This window comes from Oenanthe melanoleuca, chromosome 3, assembly GCF_029582105.1.
Source record: "Oenanthe melanoleuca isolate GR-GAL-2019-014 chromosome 3, OMel1.0, whole genome shotgun sequence".
Classification (NCBI taxonomy): Eukaryota; Metazoa; Chordata; class Aves; order Passeriformes; family Muscicapidae; genus Oenanthe; species Oenanthe melanoleuca.
In genome coordinates this window covers 69,320,064-69,341,967 of record NC_079336.1, presented here as the reverse complement: position 1 = coordinate 69,341,967, position 21,904 = coordinate 69,320,064, and the positions used below count along the sequence as shown (strand labels likewise).

Sequence of the window (21,904 nt, the reverse complement as noted above, 5' to 3'; positions counted from 1 at the left end):
ATGAGCTTCTGCACCTGAGAAGACCAAGTGTGTTTTATTAATGATTTGTGCTTCAGGCTGCTGCTCCACCTGGCTGTGTGTGTGCAGCATTCAGTAGAGCTGGGCAGAGGAACCACCAGAAATGTTGTCAGTAAAAACTAGAAGCAGCTCACTTATTTTTCCAAAAAAAAAAAAACAAAAACAAAAAAAAAAAAACTCTCCATCTTTGCCTGGTAACTTTCAGTGACAAGTGCCCTTTACACTTGCAATGTGGTTGATTTGTAACTGTAATCTCCCTTCCAAAGTTGATCTAGCCAAGATGCTTGGTGTTTTCAAATTATCTTGCCTGGTTCAAAATTGAATTCTTAGTTTTGCTATTTAAGCAAAATGCTGCAAAGCTGGTAAGGCCTGAGATAAGGTCTAATAACTCTCCTTCCTCATCTTTCTGTTTTGTGACCAAAGGACATGCTAGATGGCACCAGAAAGCTGCTGGTTGTGGAATTTTGCATCCCTTCTCAGAGGATCCATACAGGTGATCTGATTTGTGGCCCAGAAATGCACTGCCTCTTGTTGGCAGTTGCAAACAGTGGTTTTCATACCATGGTGGTGGCAGCTTAGCCTTAATCTCATCTCTCTTACCTTAAGAAATATTATCATGTAAGAAAGAAAAAAAAAAAAGCTGCATCTCACATTTCTTCTTGCTCTAGAACAACTGGGAAACCAGAGTGTGGGGTGGTCTCTGCCATCTTTGCTAACTATGCTTTGAGGGGGAAAAAATAAAATAAAAAACAACTTACACAGCACTACCACAGAACTCTATCACCAGCCAAGAACAAACTACAGCAATACACTATCATGGCATTATTTACAACATGATGGAATGTTATGCATATAATAAATTGCATTTAATACTTTTCCTCTTAAACTCTGATCAATGTAAGCTCATGCTTATTTAATTTATTTTGTTCAGTCCAATATATTTTCCTTTATGTATGTTAAGTGCATAGGCAAGTATAGGAGGTGACAGTGCTGTTTGCCTATCTTTTCTATGTTTTTAGAAACCAAATTGCTTTCCAAATTTGTAATACATCACAGTATGCTACTGTCCTCACTGAGAGTTAATTTATAGCACATACCTTTCCACAGCAGAAGGAGCAAGGGATTGTCAGCTACATGTGTGCTTATATTGACATTAAGTCTTACTAAAAGATCTTGTGAGCTTTTTTCAAGTTGATGAGGGAAAAGAAGGAAGTGGAATTTGTATAGCATTGCATGCCTTGGGAAGTCTGACTGTGCTTCTGAACTTAATGGAGATTCACAGAGGAAAGAGCCAGGAAGAAGGTTTACAAAAGGCTAAGGCTGGGGCTCCCAGGGGTAGGTGAAAACTGAGAGTCCTTTGTTGCTCTGCAGGACAGAAAGTTCAACTGCTGTATTTATTTTGCAGCTGTTCAGAGGCTCCATACTGGTGAAGAAGTCAAACTTTGTTTTGTTAATAAGGCAAGTTTGTGTTTGTGGGTTTTGTGTTTTGGTGGGTTTTTTAAAACATTAAGTCAATTTACAGCTACCTTATGTGGCTCTGTGCTATAGTGGATGGGATTTATCCCAGTGCAAAAGGCTTTTGCTCTCCTGCTCTTAAGAAGCAACCTGGCCCCTAGGAGCTGAAGAGTCCCATGACAGGCAGTGTGTGGGTCCAGGTGCCAGAGGAGCTTGGAACCCCAGAGAGCTGCAGAAATACTCTGAGGAAACAAAAGGAAGAAGAGCACACAAAGTGGTGCCCTTGGGTATCTACGCCACACTTCTGCTCACTGGGTTCTCCCTTGGCAAGCCAGCAAGAGCTCCTGCAGGGACTAAAGGCTGACTCTCTCCTAAAGAAAGGATTTGGAGGAAACAAAAACTGGCATAAGAGATACTATAGGTAAAGAATATGCAAACTGCTGAGTTTATGAGATGGACCTTGGGGAAGTTGCCTGCAGAGAAGGAAACTACCTCCAGCCTGAGGAGAGCAGTGGGAGTGCCCCACCTCTCCCCACCTAAGGCTGTTCTGCAAAAGGAAAGTTCTGCTCTGCTTTGTGTTCAGATGGCCCCTGTATGCTCTGCATAAATATTCATGTGTGGAGTTGTTAGTTTCCTAGAGTAATTTTAACTGCTTAAGCATTATTTCTGTTAATCAAACTATGAAAATGTATCCAGCTGAAGTCACAAGAGTGCACTCTATGAGGATAACTGGTTTATTGCTACAGGCCATGCCAAATGTAAGTCCTTGATTGTGTACACAACCAACACATGCAAACATGTTTAGTTTTTGACCTAAGGTAAAGTAGTCTTACTAATGCAGGTAGCCTACTTCTAACTGTATTCCTTTTAAATTATTTGCATTTCTGCTAGGTTAAAAGGAGGCTTTAATGGTAGCTACCCTACTTTTGTGAATGTCTGATGTGTGGAGGGTAAAAACCGAGTTTCTCTATTCACTGTTCCTATCTACTGTCCATATACTCATTAGGAATTAACAACATGTCACTCAGTGTGTTCTCCCCAAGATACAGTACACCAGGAACCGACACCAAAGCAACTATGAAAACAAAACCTGAGTACTGCAAACGCTTCTAAAACCCATTCAGAATTAATTTTAAACATCTGGCAATGGTTGAAGATTAGAAAGATGTAAATTCATTTGAGTTTCCTTTACTCAAGAAGTTGGGAGTAAAGACAAAGATTCTGTCCCAAAACAAACAATGCCCTGGCTTTTTAAATACAAGTGAACGTGGAGTGCCTTCCATAATAAAATTATCACAGGATGTTTCCCAATATAAAAAACTATGTGCAATTTATGTACAATATTCCCATACACTACTCTGACTGGCAATACTCAAAGCCAATGCTATGATTACAACTGTTAGGTTCACAGAAGAGCACACTCAAGGAAATTTGGGGTCTGGTAGCGTTCTAGCTGAGGTAGGTTAAAACAGACCTGCTAATTAGAAAATCTTGCATGAGTTCGTACAGTATTGAATGAAACCGAAGCTTATAACACAGTTGGTCTCTGACATTCTTTACAAAACCAAGATAAGCATAGCACAGTTATTCCATTGTCTACAAGTTTACTAATACAATCTGTTCCAGACTTTAAAGGAAGCAGTGTTGCTTCCTCATTAAAAGCATACGTTATTTTTGTTCCATCGTTGGTTTTATTTCCCATTTCAGTCTTGACATTGCTGAAGGTGTGCTGCTGTTCTGCAGGAGAGGTGGGCTACAGGATGCCTGGCTGGTTACAGGCAGCAGGATGGCAGACTGCTCTGTGTCTGTGCAATAGCCCAGTTCTATTCTGGGTTGCCTTTCCCTTTCCACAATGGCTGTGAGGTGGGATGACCCACGGGAGGATTCTGGCTGCTTGCCCACAGGGAAGCCTTGCCATCACTCAGCACTACCTGAGTGATGTGCTCCAGACAGAGACCAGAAGTGGCCTCCAGCAGGATATCTGGGGGCTGGCAGGTTGCCTGAAGGCAGGCCTGGGCTGCTTGTCCTGTGGCTGTGCTTTAATGCAAAGCAGTAAGCTGGATTTTGGTTAGAATCTTTGTTTTCAGGTTTAATAGCTACATGCCTGATAACAATATGCGTGTGCGTATATGTATGCTCCAAGAGGAAAACTTGTATAAGCAGCAGGATTTTAAAAAAGGAAATAGTACATTGCTAGGATTTGAGAGTTTATGCTTTTCTTGTTCAATAGCACCACACTTCTGTAGGGTTAGAGTGGCAAGAGTCCAAGATGTCATGGGCTCACCAGGTCTGCTGCATCTGCTCCTCACACATTACCACTATACACACACACACTTGCATGCATTAACCAGGTTCAGAGGAACAAAGCACACAGGCAAACCAAAGTTTGGTTTTCTGACAACTGCGTGCAGGTGACAGTGCCATGGCTGTGAGAAAAGATCACTGTCAGTCAGCCTTCAGTTATCACAGGCAGCACCTGAAATGGCTGCTCGTTTTCGTGGGAGATGCCAGGCACAGGTCAAGTCTTGCAAAAGATTTATGTCCCAATCCAGAAAAATTCTTAGGGACAGGTTTTGCATTACTGTTATTAATCTCTCTCAAGTGTTTCATTAGGATCAAGACATTAATTAGCTCACAGTAATCTACTAGAAAATTAAGGCTTCAAATCTCAAAGCTACATTGGAACTACAGCTGCACAGGTTTTATCAGGATCAAGGCTGGAAAGCAGCATTTCTCAATGTGGGAGACTTTGCATGTGCCATATTGAAATCAATCTCTTATCATTTTAGTTCAAAGGAATCTCCCATGCACTGTTTTTCAAGAGTTGTGCTGATAACCACAATCAGATCTTCTGTGTCTCCACAGTCATACCTAAATAACAAACACTAAAATGCATCAAGGATGTTTTTCTTTTGACTTTCTGTACCTGAATTCTGCATGCATCATGATGTTAGCTACAATGAGCCCAGCTATTTCATGACAGTGTATGAGAACCAATCTTGTTCCCATTGCAGATAATAAGTTCTGCCACTGAATTCTAAGGGGACACTATCCTATAGCTTACTGCAGTCTAGAGCCAGAAGGAATAATTCATGGCCATTTGAGCCCCTGAATGTAATTGACAACCACAAATTCTTGAGCATATAACCTTCACTTCAGCTGTCAGAACATATGCTTTCTTTATTTAAGGACTTCAGGTGGCAAGGGAATCCAGTTCATCTTACTGGTAAACTGCTCCAACATCCATTGTCCTTCAGCCTCACCCATTTTTTCCAGCATCCCCAATACTTCAGCACAAATCCAGCCATGAGAGAGAAAACACACTCATTTAACCTTTTGCTTTAGAGATGTGTTGGTGTGTGTGTGTGCACACGAGTGTACGTGTGGATGCAACGCAGAGTAGACATGTTCAGGTACCCATCTGCAGTCGAGTGCCAGTCCAGTGGATGTGCTTGCTATGGCTGTTAAACTGAAAATGGAGTGGCCTAGCTCTAACCAGCTGGTGAGCAGCATGCTGCACAGTGTTTAAGTCAGGGAAGAGGATGCTTTTTTACTGACTCACTGAAAAGTGCCAAAACACACTGAGAAAGCTTACAGAATCCAGCACAGTGTCAGTCGGGGCTTCACTAGTTGTTGGGCAACTTGGGTTGTTTTACAGATTGTGGCACCTCCAGTCCTGTGTGCAGGGTCACCTGCACAAAGAAGAAATAACATTAGATTCAAAACTGAGACATCCTCAGCAATGAGCATTTGTGAAGGCAAAGTGCAGGTAAATGACATGGAAAGGGCTGCGGGACTGCAGGTCCAAGTTTAAATCAAGACTATTAATGGAGATGATATCTAATGTTTGAAACAAACAAGTCTCCTTCCTCCTGAATATTTTGGGACCAAGAAACCAGCTGTCTGTATCCTTTCCCAAATCTAGCAGTTGTAGGTATCCAGAAGTGCTGTTAGGTACAAGGTGGATGGGATGAGGGACCTTCAGTGCTGCAGGACAGAGGTCACACAGTGCAGCCCATGTACATGATGAGTGTTCCACCCTGGCTGTCTTGGTCCTGCCTGACCTAAGCTGACCTCCTTCAGTCCTCAGGCTCCTGGGTGTTTCCACAGGTTCTCTCTTATACCATACCAGTTTCTAGCCATAAGCTGTGGTCTTGAAGTAAAAATGTGTTATATTTAAAGAAAGTTCCTCCAAGAGGAAAACCTCTTGTACACAGAGCTGTGTACATGATGTGCTGACTGGGTCTTCTCTGTTGTGCTAATTCTCTGACCTATGTTGCCTTTGCTCTCCTTACAAGTGTGCTGCTCGTACTTCAGCCATTTGCCAATGTTAATTATCTCCAAACATGAGATCCAGGAGGAATTAAGGCGGTTTTTAGTTAAACTGGCAGGGGAGAACTTTAGAGACACTGCTTTCCAAGTGGAGCATCACAGGAAAATCAGAGCAGGAATTAGTGTGTGCAGGTACTTCTACTTGTTTTACAGCATTACTCCTCACATTGGCCAGGCAAGGCAGAAGGTCAAATGTAGTCCAAAAAGTAGAGCAGCCTAGATGTAAGCCTGAGCAGGACAGAAGCCCTGTCTGTGCTGAGCAGCTACGGGTGATGCTTTCAGCTCCTCTATTTGGAAAGGGTGAGTGGGGCTGGATGCAGCAGATTTACCTGGACGTTTCGATTGAGGCTCAAGGCAGGCATGAACACACCCTCGATGTTCTCAAAGGCTGGAGGCCCCTGCTGCTGCCCATTGATGTAAAAGGTCAGGTTGTGCTTGTTCAGATCCAGGAGAACACCCACGGTGGCACCTTTGGAAACTCCTCCTTCGGTCCTAAGGTACAAAGGGCACGTTGTTGGTGAAGGCAGAGGGCTGCACTGTGCTGCTCTCTCTAGGACAAGCCAGCCTTACCAAGCTAGGGAGCAGCACAGGGAAATGATTATCCCTGAGGCATTTGGTGATGACTGATCAACACCTTTATCCCACATCCATGGGAGCTTAATGACGGGATCCTAAAGAGAAATTAGATTCACCTCTTCTACAACTGCAATTTAAGAGGTGAAAATGGAGTCCAGAGCTAACAGGTCCCCTCAGCTAATGACAAATCAGGATGTGAGCCAGTGGAGTCCTGCAGACATGGCACCTCTGAGTAACCCTATTACAGTGAAGTGATGCATGGCAGGAAATGAAAAAGCAGGAAGCTGTTTTGCTAGGTGTTCATTTCTAATCAATATGCCTGCTGACAGCTTGGCATGCTCTAGGGGTACCCAGATTTCCAGAGCCCAGGGAGCCAGCACAGCTACAACAGACAGTGGTTTTGGGAGGGGAGGAAGGAAAGCTGGGACTGGTTAGGCCTAAGTGTAGCTTCTGATGGACAAGGTGCTCAGCTCTGGGACTGGGAGCTGTCTCGAGTGTGCAGGCACAGTTACTAATAGCAGTGATAATTGGTTGTGTCAGGAGCAGCTGCTGAGAGCTACAGTGGTATCAGAGCTTGCCAGGACAGACTCAGCCAGCCACTACACGCTTGGGTGATTTGACATTAATGCACTTTGACTTGGGGGTTAGGCAAACTCAGTATTACTTTAAAGAGCACTGAGCAAAAATATCCACTAGATATGCAGATTGGCCACAGGCACTGCTACTCTGCTGATATCATGGGGCTCTGCAATGGATTTACAGCCTGACACAATTTGGTCAGGGCAAATCAGATTTCAAGTAATTTGCAGTAGGAAAGGAAGCAGCTGTCTTTTGTCCCATGCACTTGCCTCAGGCACACAGCAGTCACAAGATGAATAGTATTTGATCTTAAAATTTATCACAATAGGTAGGCAAAACATTAAAAAAAAAAAGGGGGTGGGCATTGGAATATGATTACAAAGAATATAATGCAGGGTAAGAAATTTTCCTCTCCTCCACTAGGTGTCACAAACTGTTTTCCTTTAGACCAAAAGTGGCACCTGGCACTTCATCTGAAGGTAGATTATACAAAGCTGTTCTGACTTCTTCATTTAAAGCTCTTCAAACAATAACAGTATAGCTAAGAATCACAGGTTGACTCTGAGAGATGTGAAAATTCTCTGTTCTCAGGTTCCTTTGATTTGATTTCTGGTCCTATAAGCATTAATAGGCTTCTCCCTGAACTCTTCTCCAAAACTACAAGATAAATTATTTTCCATCAAAACCTAAGATGCTTACCTACCCTGGATATCTCACTATACAGACTGTTTTTATTAAAAACCCTGAATCATAAAACTCACTATGAGGAAGAAACAGTATTATGATTTGGAGCTATTTACAAGTAAATTACTTTTTTTTTCTCCCTGTTTAGGAACAGCTTTGATTGTAGGACACCCCATTTTATATCCTGCTTAAAGTGGATTTTATTGCATCCTTTTAAATGTCATTGATTCTCTTAGGGAAACAGAAGCAGCAACTTGGCATTTTTGAGAGGATGATGTTCTTCCCTATAAGACAGCTAATTTGTTTCTCATGGGCTAATTAGCTGTGGGCTGCACAGTGACATTGAGTGACTCCTCTGCAGCCCCTGGGGACAGCCCCACTACAGATGGGATGGATTCTGCTGCAGATTCCAGCCCAGGCAAGGGCAGGACCCAGCTGAGGCCCCTCCACGAGCCACAGGGGTGCAGAGGCAGAGCAGAAGGATGGGGCCCTTCTCCCTTTATTCCTGCCCCAAGTTCTGCAGGAATTCAGCAGGTAGATTGCCCCTTTCCTGCCCTGCAGTGTGGAACTGGCTGTGGCAGGACTAAGGGAGGGCAGAAGCAGGCAGGAGCTCTTCCCCACACTGCTGCAAGGGAGGCTGGACTTCTGGGGCTCAACAGCTGCTCTTACTCAGCATCCCATGCTTTCCTTGGGAACACCACTTGGAGGACTCCAGCACTATTTGGACTATTTTCCTGGTTGCCTTCTGTAGGAGGAGAGTGTTTTATGAGAAATCTTATGCAATAGATTTCCTCACTCTTAGGCACACCATTTAGAGAGCATTACAGGATAATTTTTCTAATAAATGCCTTTGTTGTGGTAAAAGAAGCCAAATAGCTCAAGAGACAAACTGATGTTGCTCCCTCCCAGTACACTTCTGTGGCACCATGTAAAAAACCTGCTCCTTTTAATGCATTTTAAAGCTACTTAATGACACTTACACCACACAACCCCAGTAACCTTTCATGTGAAAGGAAAATACAACTTTTTTGTTGCAATACTCCCTTAATAAATACTTAGTATTTATTAAAGGACAACCCAAATCTGAAGAGAGGCAACACTGTTTCATTCTTTCAAGTAAATCCCATTTGTCCTGCACATTTTGATTTCTGTGTTCAACAGTAAGTCCTGAGTGCAGAAGTGCTGTGCAAAAACCTGGAAGGTCAGAGTACAGAAAGGGGAATTTGGCTACCATGAAAAATGCCATTGCCTGTGCAGTAGAGGCTGTTATTCCTAGATGCTCTCAGCAATAGCTGAAAATATGCAGAATATGATTGCATGAATGGTTTTGAGGGATTAAGAAGAGTAGTTTCACGATTATTTGAAAATACATCTTAACAATTTGTGAACAATTTAACAAACTGAATAATTAGTTCAACTCTCAGTTAACAATAGTTTAAGTGCTAGCTTTACAGCATCTTAACAACTTTATGATCTCTATTGCCAGTGATAGCATTTTTCATTCAGTTGTAGCATTTTTGTGTGATGGAAAAACCTGCTCTTGAGATCTCTGAAGCCAATGAAGAGACTCTCCTGATTGTAAGGGACTTTTAAGATTAAAATGCAAATAGCCTAGATTTCAACTTTCTGTTGTTTTTCAGTATAAAATATTTCAATGTGATTTACATCTCCTTCTTTCCATAAACTTGCAGTGGCTGGAGTATTGCCTGTAGCACCTGGTGGTCCTGCTCTTGGGAACTTTGCCAAGGAACAGATCTATTGCATTGAATGTCAGTGCCTCTTGTCAATGGGCATACAGCACCTCTCACAATAGTTTGGGTTGGAAGGGACCTTTAAAGGTCATCTAGCCCCGGCAAAAAGCAGGGACATCTTCAACTAGGTCAAGCTGCTCAAAAGCCCATCCAATCTGACCTTGAATGTTTCTAGGGATGGGGTATCCACCACCTTTCTGCACAGTATTTCACCACCCTCATTGTAAAAGAATATCTTCCTTATATCTGGTCAGAATTTATTCTCTTTCAGTTCAAAACTATCTCCCCTTGTCCTAGCACCACAGGCCCTTTCTTATAACCCCCTCTAAGTACTGAAAGACCACAGTCAGGTGTCCCTGGAGCTTTCTCTTCTCCAGGCTGAGCAACCCCATCTCCCTCAGCCTTCTTTCAAAGGAGAGAGGCTCCATCCCTCTGCCAATTTTTGCCCAGGATACAGTTGTCCTTCTGGGCTGCAAGGGCATGCTGACAGATCATGATCAGCCTCTCAAGCACCAATACCCCCAAGTCCTTCTTGGCAGGGGTGTTGTCCATCCCTTCATCCTCCATCCTGCCCTGACCCAGATGCAGGACTGTGCACTTTTCTTTGTTGAAGCCCATGAGGTTTCTCATGGCCCCACTTCTTGAACTTGTCCAGGTCCCTCTGGGTGGCATCTCGTCCCTGTTCCATGATTTTCCCAGGCTCAGATTTCTGGGAGCAACAAGACTTAAAGGTGCCTCCCAATCCTGTATCTCTGCCCTAAAATATTTTCTTAACCAGTTTCCTCAACCTGTTCTCAGAAGGATCCCTCTGTTTCTGTTCATGCCCCTTCCAGCAGTACTGAAGTCGTGCTAGATCCAAATGCTGTGAGTGAAAGGAACAGAAAAGTCCTCTAAATGTGACAGGTCACTCAAATTAGTCTTTCAAGCTCTACCTCAGGTGACCCTTGAAACTAGTCATTTATTAATTACCCTAATTTATTCTCATGAACATTAGGAAGCAAGAAGCTATTACTAAGGTGTAATTTTCATCACAATAACATCCCAGAGGCTACAAGTTGACAATGAATTCGCTTTGGGTTGTGATGCTGTGCTGTCATGCACTCATGTCCAGTGGGGAAAAACAAATAGGCAGCAAAAACTGTTTCCACAAGACTATTACAGCTAATGAGTTAAAAACCTGACCTAGTTGACTGTCACAGTTAAAAATATAATGCCTAGACCTAATTTCATTGAAGCGCATGTGATTTCATAAGACTACATGCCCTTTGTGAGTGTACTTCCCTGAACAGATATTCCATGGGTCTATCCATGCCTTGCACATGCCTTTGTGATTCATCAGGTAAAAACTGGCATCTACCATCAACAGAAAGCACTCTGATTAAGCAGGATGATTGGATATCCTAAGTGTTTCCATTGTTTGTGCTACCCAGAAAAATGCTTTTTCTTAGCTTTGTGTTGCTTGCCGGGAGGAGCATGCCAAAGACCAAGTCCATAAAATAGGTTTCTGGGACAGTGGTGCACAGAATGGTTGCCAGCTTTTTTCCAGAAAACATAAGCTGTTCCACAGAGCATTAAAATTAATACAGCTTAACATTACTTCCGCCCTGAATCGAATCAAGATGTTAAAGGGACAGAGAACTTTTCGGTATATTTATTACACTGATGTCATTTTACTCTATATTGTCTTAGGTCATGATCTAAGGTCTTTGGACCCATGGAAAACAATCCAAGCGACTTCAGATAGCTTTGGATCCAGCTACAGGGCCCTTCCATCTGTAATGAACTGCAAAATCAAACCATGTTGCAAACAAAAATTCCCAGCAACTGCAGTGTACTTACTTAAAGCACAGGTATGCTGTAGAGTATAGATGGTTATTCAATGGGAGACATTACAACCAACCTTAGGATACAGTGCTTGTTGACATAATCTTATCTCTTTAAGTAGACACCTGCATTTCAGTGTTTTAAAAATCACTGCAAAACGTCGTTTTAATCATTTGGTATAACAAGAAAAACACCCGAAACAGTGAGAGTGGAAGACCTGCTAGGACAGTCAGTAGAAAACTAAACAGAAGTTGATTCCAGCTCTGCCACAGACCTGCTACATATCCTTAGTCAGTCACTTTACTCATACATCAATCTCCTTTTGTGGTAGGATAGGTATATGAATACACCATTTTGCAAAGTAAGCAAGGGACTCAGAATCCTCTCCAGAGGAGATCTCAAGGGTCTCAGTACCCAACTGACCTTCAGCTAAGGCTGACTCTCTCATGGGTCACAGAAAGAGAGCAGTGCAGTTCTGCTCTGATACCTTCAAGCAAAGTGAACCATGTGTCCCCTGCACAGCCTGGCATCACTTCAATGAAACAGAAGCCAGCACTAGGCAGAGGTAACTATCCTAGAACTGAAAGTCATGCAACCGTGTCAGCACAACACAGGATCTGTGCTGACAGGTGTTCTCTCTGTGTGATCCATCCCTGCAGGTCCCTGCAGCTAGGACACATCTCTCCACTGCTCAGTTGCATTGAGAACACAGAGCCTCTGAGTGGTGGGAGAGAGAGGGTTGGCAACATGGCTTGGGGGCATTCTGAAATCCACCTGTCTAAGCTGGCTGTACTAGTTGAGGTGCTTTTCAAAGATCTTCGGTACAATGGCTCACTGGAATGAAAGCTGTCACTTAGTCCTCACTGCCAAACAGCCTCTTGTATCCAAATCTGCCTCAGTGTGACCTACAGCAAAACCCTTAATAGCTGTCAGGACTGGAAACTAACACCTGCAGCCTAATTACTGTACAATCTGCAGCCAATACTCCTCCTAATGAAGAGAACTAACCACCTTTCTCCCTCCAGCAATGAGAGAAGTCCTGCATCCCATTGTGCTGTGCCCCTGTCTACTTATGGGGTGGGACACACAATAATGGGTTTACATCACAGCAAGGGGGATTTAGGCAAAATCTCAGTGAAAAACTGATTACAGTGACAATAACAAACACCAACATGGACTGTCAAGGTGCAATCACTGCCACTAGTGATTTTCAAGAAGGAATAAAATGAGTACATTTAGCTGGGAACTGGACTAGATGACTGTGTTGGGTTGATGTGGCCGGGAATGTGTATTCTATCACATCTGTTAAAACCGGGTGGGGTAGTGATTCCTTATCTCCATGGCACATATTATCTGCTAATGGGCCATCCTTAAGACAGGTGAAGCAATTATCTTTATCTTTTCCACAACCCATCCTCCCTCCAGGAAGATATCATCTGCTGCTGGGCCATTCAGTCTCACTGTATGACTGATAAAATTACATCATCCCCCTGGGAGATGCTCCAGCCAGGGGGAGAAGCCAAGCCTTTCCTACCTAGATAAAAACTGAGATTTTGAACAGCAAGTTATTCTGTTTTTCCACTGGATTCCAGAGGAAAACTGGACCTTTCCACATCATCCCTGGACCTTCAGAGGAAAACTGCACCTTCTGCATGAGCACTGCTTCAGCTGAACCACGTCTGCCACTGCAGGGGGACTGTAGCCACCATTTAATGGGACTGCTACCAACACCCTGACTGACAGGGTGTCAGGTCAGGCTGTATTCTGACTCTGTCAGGGTTGGGATTGTTCTTTGTAATACTGTACTTCTAATTTTCCTAGTAAAGAACTGTTATTCCTAATTCCCATATCTTTGCCTGAGAGCCCCTTAATTTCAAAATCATAATAATTTGGAGGGAGGGGGGTTTACATTCTCCATTTCAAGGTGAAGCTCCTGCCTTTCTTGGCAGACAGCTGTCATTCAAAGCAGGACAATGGTTTGCAGAGACCCCTGCCCCTGAAGCAGGGCAGAGAAGCAGTCTGTGAGGAGGAGAGCCCGCAGCACTCACCGGTTGGTGTGGGAGTTGCAGTGCATGAACCAGCTGCGGTTGTTGTCCACGTACATGGCCCAGGCCTTGTCGTCCTTGCCCAGCATCATGTCCTTGACCACGTTGATCCTGGCGATGCCGAAGGCGGGGTCCGGGTGGTTGTCGTAGCGGTCCACGTGCAGCTCCCAGTAATGCACGCCCTTGGAGAAGGCTGCGGTGCCCAGAACCACCCGGTCGTCGTAGCTGTTGCAGGTGGCAGTCTGGTTGTCATTGGACAGCACTATGTCTCTGTGAGCTGAGGAGGGGTCAAAGGTGAACCACGCCACTGGGGGAGGACAAAAGGAAAAGGCAGGATTTTATCAGGAGGGGCTGTGCCCAAATGGTGTCTGCTTTACTGCAGTAAGAAGGATAAAATTCTGCCCTTGTAAAGACCCCTCTGCACTCTGAGGTAATAAAGACCATCTTTCCTTGTTACTCTAGGCAGCTGCACAAGATTAATCTGAGCTGGTACCCTGCTGTTCCTCAGCTCAGAAGTGCTTTACATTACCTGTGCTTGTTCCCCCGAAATTTAGCTGCTAAGGGTAGCGACGTTCTGTCCACACACAGTAACAAGAAAGGCACTGAGGAGACAAAGGCTTTTCCTTCACATGGAAACTGCTCATGTAGGTTAATTGGTTCAGGATCACCTTTAGTGGAAATGGAGATTAGCTGTGCCCATGCTGGTTAGGATTGACTTCACTAGTTTATCAAAGTGAAGGGTTTTTTTTAAAATGACAAAAAAAGCCCCAAAAGCTCTTAAAGTATAAATATTTTATACTGGCCTATTTTGGCAACGCAGCATAAAAGTGGAAGTGATAATAGCATGCACTTCTCAATTCATTACAATATCATTAATGAAGATGAACTTCCTGTAATGTCGGTATGGATGTCAAGTATAATTACAGAGGAACAAGCATGAATTCCCATCTCTGTTATCAAACCTTGCAGGGAAACTGAAGCAGTAGTGAAGAAAAAGGCAAATCCCAAAGATATACGGAGAAAGGGAGACAGAGCAGAACAAAAAACATTCCATGAGTTTCATAACTGCTTCTGTACGCTAAAGAAAGTATCTTAGTTAGACCCTAGACTTCTACAGCCAACTAAAATTACACAACTCGAAGCCTGAACTGTTACTGATAATGGAAAATGCCAGTTGGTGTCAAATACATTAATGGGTGTAAAGGGATGAAAGTGTCCTGCCACTGAGACCTGCAGCTTTTCATTTAGGAAGCAGCAAACCCCCAGCTCACCATCCGACGTCTGCAAAATCACTGTCTTGCTGTAAGGACCGACGCCCGAGGAGTTGAAAGCTTTGACTCTGGCATTGTAAGTGCTGTTGAAATGAAGGCCATCGATGGTGCAGAGAGTCTCCTTGCCAACATATACCTCCTAAACATTCCAAAAAGAGAGAGAGAGAATGAGGGACATAGTTAAACATGGTTAAAACTTCTAAATATAAGCCAGAAGTGACCAGCTTCTCTTTGTTTCCTGGGATGTATGAGTTATGCTGTTATAATACAGCCACAGCATGGAGGATTTCAAGGATGGTTAGTACTGGACAAACTAAGGCGAAGATGAGGCTGGAAGGGTAAAGCAATAAGGAGCAACACAAAAAGATGTTAATGCTCCTCTTATCCTAAATATCTACTCTAAATCACTATTTTGGAGAGTAGTCCCAATATCTGACACACTGTGGCCACTATTTTATGTAAGACAAAAAAGGGGGGAATATAAGAATAAAAAAAACTAGTGCAGTTTAGTTCTGTTGGAAAGGTTATCTCATGCCTAGGTTAAAACATAATTTTGAAACCTGAAAACACAGATCCAGAAGAAAATTATCTCCTAATAATTAGGATTACATGCACCACATGATGAAACAGTATCTAGAAACAGAGACATCCAAAAAGTCCTCAAATATTTATCATATAGCAAGTACTTCTGTAATGTGAAATATTTCAGAGGGAGGAACATCTAGGCAGACCAATGAAGAGAATCAGATTATGCAGGATACGATGAACTGAAAGAAGCCTAGAAAATCCTGTCTTGGCAGCAGGTTGAAAGATAATTCCTTTCCACCTCTGATTTCACTCAATCTGTGAAATCTGTAGGTTTATGTTAGCAAAGGCACCAAAGTGCTTAAACCTGTCACTAAGCAAACCATTCAAATCCCAGTTCAGTTAAGACCTAAGCAATGCCCAGGAATAGTTCTGATAATGAAGGCTCTTTCATATAAACCCAAAGTGAAGTGATGAATCAGAAAGGAATTGCTTAAGTTTACCAGAACATGTTTGTCCTCTTTGCTACTATGGTGGCTGCTACAAACAACAAAATCTCTTGGGTCCTGAGTTAGCTGGTGATCATTCATGGAGACAAGGAAGAGTTTTAATAGAATAACTTAGTTTACTTCCATGTTATAAGATATACTGACTATGAAAAAAATTGTATTTGTTGAACAACTCTCACATTTTTTAATGCACTTCATTTTTACCACTGTTCACTGCTTCAGTTTATGCAGGTTGATGCTCTCTGCTTCTACAAAGATGTTCTTTAAATCCACCCATCAACTACTGATAAAATGCAGTCAACATCTTTGCTTTTAGATACAAAATACTCCATTTAAAAGGTCAGCAAACCCTTATTGAAACAGCATTGTCAAGAAGCTTGCCTTTTCTCTTTTCAAGGGGTAAAACTGTTTCTACCACAGCAAGCAGACCATTCCCCTTAGAAGTTATCACTTTACATTTTTAAGGATTGAGGGGTTTTTTATCTTTTTCAGTCCAAAATCTTAACATGGCACTGCTGGCAGTCCAAAACCTTTGGCAGTAACAAAACTCACCCACACAAATGAGCTTGGATACTCACCAGCCTGAAATCTTGTTATTCCCAAGCCATGAATGCTTTAAAAAGTTTATCCTGGATAAACTGGATAAAAGATACTGGAACTCTAACCTTATTGTAACTCTTCATTCATCACACACTGATAACCCTCTTACCTACTAGCATTGACTATACTGGCAGCTCTCAGCAGCCGTTCACAAAAGTACCTTTTCACACTTTCAGTAGTGGAAACCAGCCTTTCCAAATCCCTTTGAAATGTTACTTGGACCAAGGAACTGAGGAGACTTTCCAAAAACCACAGTGCCCTCTTCAAAATGCCCTGTCAATATTGCTGCCTCTTCTAATGAGGAGTGTCCAAATCAGGCACCTTTGCTGGCTATGGCTGGAGTGGTTTGGCAGTTCCTTAGGTGGATCCATGCCAAGACATTTTCAGCTTGAGAAATCTTTAGGTTTCCAGGGAGGAGCCAGTTTGCAGCTCCTGAAGAAATGCCATCACATGTTTTTGGCAAAGTTCCCTGTTTGTGAAGAGAGCAGCTGTACTCCACAATGATCTCCAGATGCTTTCCAGGCACCAGCCCCCAGGGAAAGCACTGGGCCAGCCTGGCCCTGAGCAACAGGAGCATGAAGCCTGCCTGAGGCAGAAGGGCCACAGCTCCTAGGAGGACATGGCTGGAAGAAAGCTAATTGAATTGCTTCTCTAGTTTGCTTCTCAGGATGTGTCAAAAAAGTATGGAAGCACATAAGCACCCTGCACCTGCAACCAGGAGCATCATGTTGCGGCATCACCCAGAGGGTTTGGAAGGACAGCACTTAGGAAGCCTTTCTGTGTTTATATCAATTCCATCACAGTGTGACAGTGGAAAAAGCTTCCACCAGCCTGGTCTCATCCATTCCCAGGGGAAAGATTTAGAAATCCTGTATTTTTACACAGGATCATATTTTTACTCAGAAAATCAGGAAAGATTGAGTTGCATTTCTGGACCAAGAATGTCAGCAGCTGAAACAGAGTGCTACAGATAGATGAGAGTAGGAGCTTCATAGAAATTTCTGGTTTGTGCAATGAACCACTTCCTATGGGATTTTCCACTCTGGGGATACCTCCAGGCCCTCTTTGCAAGAGCCCTGAGAATAACTTCAAACAAACTTCCTACCTAAGCCAGTGGTCCTTCTATTAAGCAGCATCTGCACTGCTTTCTCCACCAACACAATGGAATCAGGGATGTTTTTGACAACCCACATCTTCCCTATCCCTCTCCCCACCCTCGGGCAGAAACAAATCTGTATCTGGAGGAAACTCACACACAAAGAAACACAAATAAATGCTGAATGAAATTCTCACTCGGAATTGGCCACCATCTCCATCATCAAGTTCCAAGATATAGCCCTCCACTGGGTTGTGGCTCAAAGGTGGCATCCTCCAGGCCAGTGTCACACTGTTGTTCCTGGTGCAACACTTCTCCAGCTGCAGTAATGGGACAGGTGGCACTGAAACAGGAACTGGGTACAGGTTAGTGTAACTCTGCCCTACCCCATTAGTCTGTGCCATAAACAGTATGGCAGCTGCTCACCTCCTTCCCCTTGTGGGGAGACAGTGCTGTTAGGAAGAGAGTCCATTCTCTTCCTTGAAATAAAAGGCAGTAAAATTACATAACAAAATGTTGTTACCCAGTTAGACTAATCATTTCACTGAAATATGTAAACAGAAACATATCTGGACTTGACTGTCGTGTTTCGTAAGAACCAGAGTCCAGGGAATCCATGTGTGGTTTCCTTCCCAGGAGTCACTGTCTGAACGAGTTCTTTTTCACACCAGGGCACCCACTGTCCCCAAAAGGAGGGGCAGGGGGTGTCTCAGGCCATAGGGTGGCATGGCAGATGCAGTGCTGCCAGGGAACCCAGTGCATTAACAAAGAATTGGGTTGTTAACAAGAAGAGCAGCCACTCCTCCCAGCACAGATGAGAGACAGCCTGAACTCCACCAACAGCAGGAAAACAATTCTTCACTACAATTGTGGAGGGTCTAAAAAATCTAATTTACCACCCTCCCTCTCCCCCTAGTTTTTCACCAAAAACACCTTGGGTATGTTATCTTTATGGCAACCATACTTAAAATAAACTGTTGAAGCAAATTGTTCTGTTTGCAAACTTTAACTAAATCCCATGATTCAGGTAGCAAAAGGAACTTCTGCATCACAGGACACTCCTCAAGGAAATCACAAGTGCAAAGTTTTCTACTAAGATGCCTTTTCAGTGCCTTGCTCAGAAGAAACACCAAGAGACTGTTTATCAGATCAGCATCTTAAAAATAAAAAGAAACAGAGTAAAACATTCAGCTGTGTCTCTGTGGGCAAGAGACCTCTATCCAACCTCTCCTAAACACAACTAAACTCTCACAGTTCACTCTTTCCTGGCAATCATAAAATAAAAATTTAGTCTTCTGGATATGCCTCTTATGCATTTTAAACCATACAGGTTAAGTAGGATGCCAGTGATGCACAGAGCCTGCCTGATCTTCTGCCCAAGGCTTTATTTCACCATTCAATATCTCAATATCATTTCTGCCAAGCTCAATCACGTCTCAGAAGAAACTGAGTGCTCTGAAAATTCATTGGCTTAACAATCTCAGTTTGCTCTTCTTTTATCTACTCTGCTTTGACCCTCCAGTTTATTTTCTTCCTTCTGTCTGTGTGAGAGCTAAGCCCTTGAGCTGTTCCTTTCTTCCTATTTTACGTTTCTGGATAAAAGAAGACTGTTCATGTTCTGGGTACCAAGCAGACTGTGGGAAAATGGATGCTACTGTGTGAAAGGGCTGAGGCTTCACCCCCACTTTGGAAGTGACATGAAAGTCAACATCACACTTGTGACAAACAGTGCAGAAGCTACCACGGCTTTCCGCTGGCATTATCCATCACCACGGTGAACGCAGATGGTTGGGAGCCCAGAAGAATGAAACAAAAGAGCTTTATAAATTAGCTCTTGAAGGATTTTCTGTGAAAAGGAAGCCTTGTTCCTATTCCTTGATATTTAAGGATGATTCAGAGGGTGTCATAAATAAAAACCTGCTTGTTTTCTCACGTGGAAAGTTCAGACTTTTCTCTAGGAGACACTGTGTCTGGAGAAGCCATAGAAATGTGACAAGACTCAAAAACCTGAAAATGAGGAATTCAGAGGAAATGGGATTTTTTTAGGTGAACCATTTTAAGTTTAGAGTTTTGTCTGTGTTTGTTAGCCTATGTGCTCCTGGTGACTGATGAGCCTGGGAGGAGACAGGGCTCTGTCAGCCATCCGTACTCCTGCCACTTTTGCTAGCTGGTTTGCCCTCTCAGGGGGCATTTGTCTAGTCCTCCCCATTTCTGACACTCCTAGATGAAAACCTAAGACTAGATGACAACCTAATTCCTGAAGTTTATAAGATGCAAAGTAGACAATGCCCCTTCACCTCTGAATAAACCGCTAACCTTTTCAACTTCTAAAAAAAACCTCCTAACTCCTAGGAACACAAATAGGAGGCTTTTAGGAACTGTTTATGTAATGCACAATGCAGAAAAAAAAGAACAGAATTTTTGAGGGAGGGTATATGTTTTACAGTTCCCTTTTTATTATGTAAACAAGATGCTGTCTAGGAATAAAATATGTTTTCATCCAGTAGAGTGCTGTTGTTCCCACTTCCCAGTGGAAGTGTGAATTTTGGCCCAATGTGTGAGAATCTCACAAAATATGGGGAAGTGCTTTGGCTTCTTTAATGTGTTGCTGGATATTCAAGGCTTTGTGAGTAATCCATATCAGCCTTTTGCTGTCTTTGAGCCAGCCTGTGGCCTGAGCTGCACAACTCTCCCGAAGGAGAGGCAAGAAGCTCCTTCCAAGCAGCTGGGCAGCTTTGCTGCATGATGCTCTCTGTGCCTGCCCTCCTGCTTCCTCCACTGGATGTGCATGGGCAGAGATTTGCCTTGATCTCAAATTCCTTATGGGAGGAGAAAAGACAAGCACTTGTAAAAATCATAGGAAAGTGCAAAGTGAGTTGAATAATAGGGACACTGGTATGTACTTCACAGCAACAAGCAATGGAATAGGGCTAAGAAAAGAAAAATATGGGCTATGTGCCAGGAAAAAGAACAACTTAGATGTTAAATTACAGTTCTGTCCCACTTCTTGACCAATTTAAAGTTCTCAAGGGATTTTTTGAAGGAAAATATTAAAAATATAAAGGGAGAAATTATATTGTGTTGGCACAGTGGGACTTATTAATGAGTCTGAATAATGTCTTTCTATTTAAAAGTGCTTCACTCAGGTCAGTCTTCGATAAGAGAGGTGACACTGACTGATGTGTCTTGTCAGCTGAGCAGTTCCCAAAACACATTGCTCTAAGATGTTGTCTTTTGTCCTCTTGACAAGCAAGTGATACAATTATGTCATTCACCTTCCCAACTATTTTTTAAAGAGCTAAAGGCACCAGAAGAATGGGACCCTCCAAAACAAGAAAACTTTGACTTCCTCCAAAACTTCAGTACAGCCCTGGAATGGCCTGAGTCACTGCTGTAGCAAGTGCCTTACAAACTTTCTGTAAAAAAGAAAAAGAACCCTATGATCTTTATTTTTTGAGATGAGTTTTAGATCTGTGCTTATAGAGAGTGCATCAGTAATGTCATCATCATGATGAACATGTCATCAAAGCAAATGTAATGTCATTTGTTCTAATTCTCATTCTTCTTTGTCTAACACATTGAACCAATGTTTACTTACAAGCATGCTTTCATTCTAAATGACCCATGCAAGCTCAATGAGGTTGAATGAGGTCAGAGTTTGTAAAAAAATAGAAACTCAGTTATGTACTAAGCACTGATAACAGTAACACAGATATTACATTGTAAATCTTTTGGGAAAAAATCAACTTACAGTTGGAAAAACCACGCTTGCCCTATTCTCCTAGATGTCCCCAAAACTTCCTTTACTGACACCTTTAAAGCATTTGCTCTTCTCAGATCAGCCAGTAAAATGACTTAATAACACTCACCTTAACACCAACAATTGGCAAAGACTGATGACTTGTTGGTGTGCTGGTGTAGGTAGGATTGAAGAAAGAAGAGCAAAGGTGAAGAGAGACGTACACATTTTTTCTTTGTGAAACTGGATGCTCAGAAATATGCAAGTCACAGAGTCACAGAATGGGTCAGGCTGGGAGAGACCACAGGGGTCCAACCTCCTTGCTCAAGCAGGGACATCCTAGAGCACCTGGTACAGGGTTGTGTCCCTACAGTTCTTGAATATCTCCAGTGAGGGAGATGCCACAACCTCTCTGGGCAATCTGTTCCAGTGTTCATGGTGATAAATAGCAAAACATCCCCATGCAACTGCAGCTTCTCCTTACAGTCATCAAAGTGATGTTCCCAACTAATTTGCTTGCTCCTGAAGTGCTGGGTTGATTACTCTGTGATACCTATATTTCTAGATGGAAGACCGCTCTGCATGAGAAAATGCAAATAGTGCATCTGAAGACGGGCAAACCATGCCTGGCAAATTTGGTGGCCTTCCATGACAGAGTAACAGCAGTGGTGGATGAGGGAGGAGGATCTGGTGTCACCTACCTGGAGTTCTGCAAAACATTTGACACTGTCCCACATGACACCACATCCCTGTCTCTAAAATGGGAAGGCAAGAATTGTAATGGATGTACCTCTCAGTTGATAAGGAATTGGCTGGATGGCTGCACTGAAAGAGTTATGGTCAGTGGCTTGATGCACTGTATCCATCTCCTGGGCTCCCAGCACAGGAAGGACATGGAAT

General features: G+C 43.0%; 1 protein-coding gene across 3 annotated transcripts in view; it reads right to left on the bottom strand.

Annotated features, from left to right (window-relative positions):
* Positions 1–5,099: 5,099 nt before the first annotated feature.
* The window catches only part of TRIM67 (tripartite motif containing 67), a 33,206-nt gene continuing 16,401 nt past the window's right edge, over positions 5,100–21,904 (bottom strand). For all 3 annotated transcript variants that reach the window (XM_056487608.1, XM_056487609.1, XM_056487610.1), the window contains 5 exons: positions 17,463–17,608; positions 14,536–14,674; positions 13,268–13,571; positions 6,135–6,297; positions 5,100–5,165 (listed from right to left, as the gene is read on the bottom strand). In XM_056487608.1, the coding sequence (XP_056343583.1) occupies positions 5,100–5,165; positions 6,135–6,297; positions 13,268–13,571; positions 14,536–14,674; positions 17,463–17,608 (818 nt within the window). The remainder of the gene's footprint in view (positions 5,166–6,134; positions 6,298–13,267; positions 13,572–14,535; positions 14,675–17,462; positions 17,609–21,904) is intronic.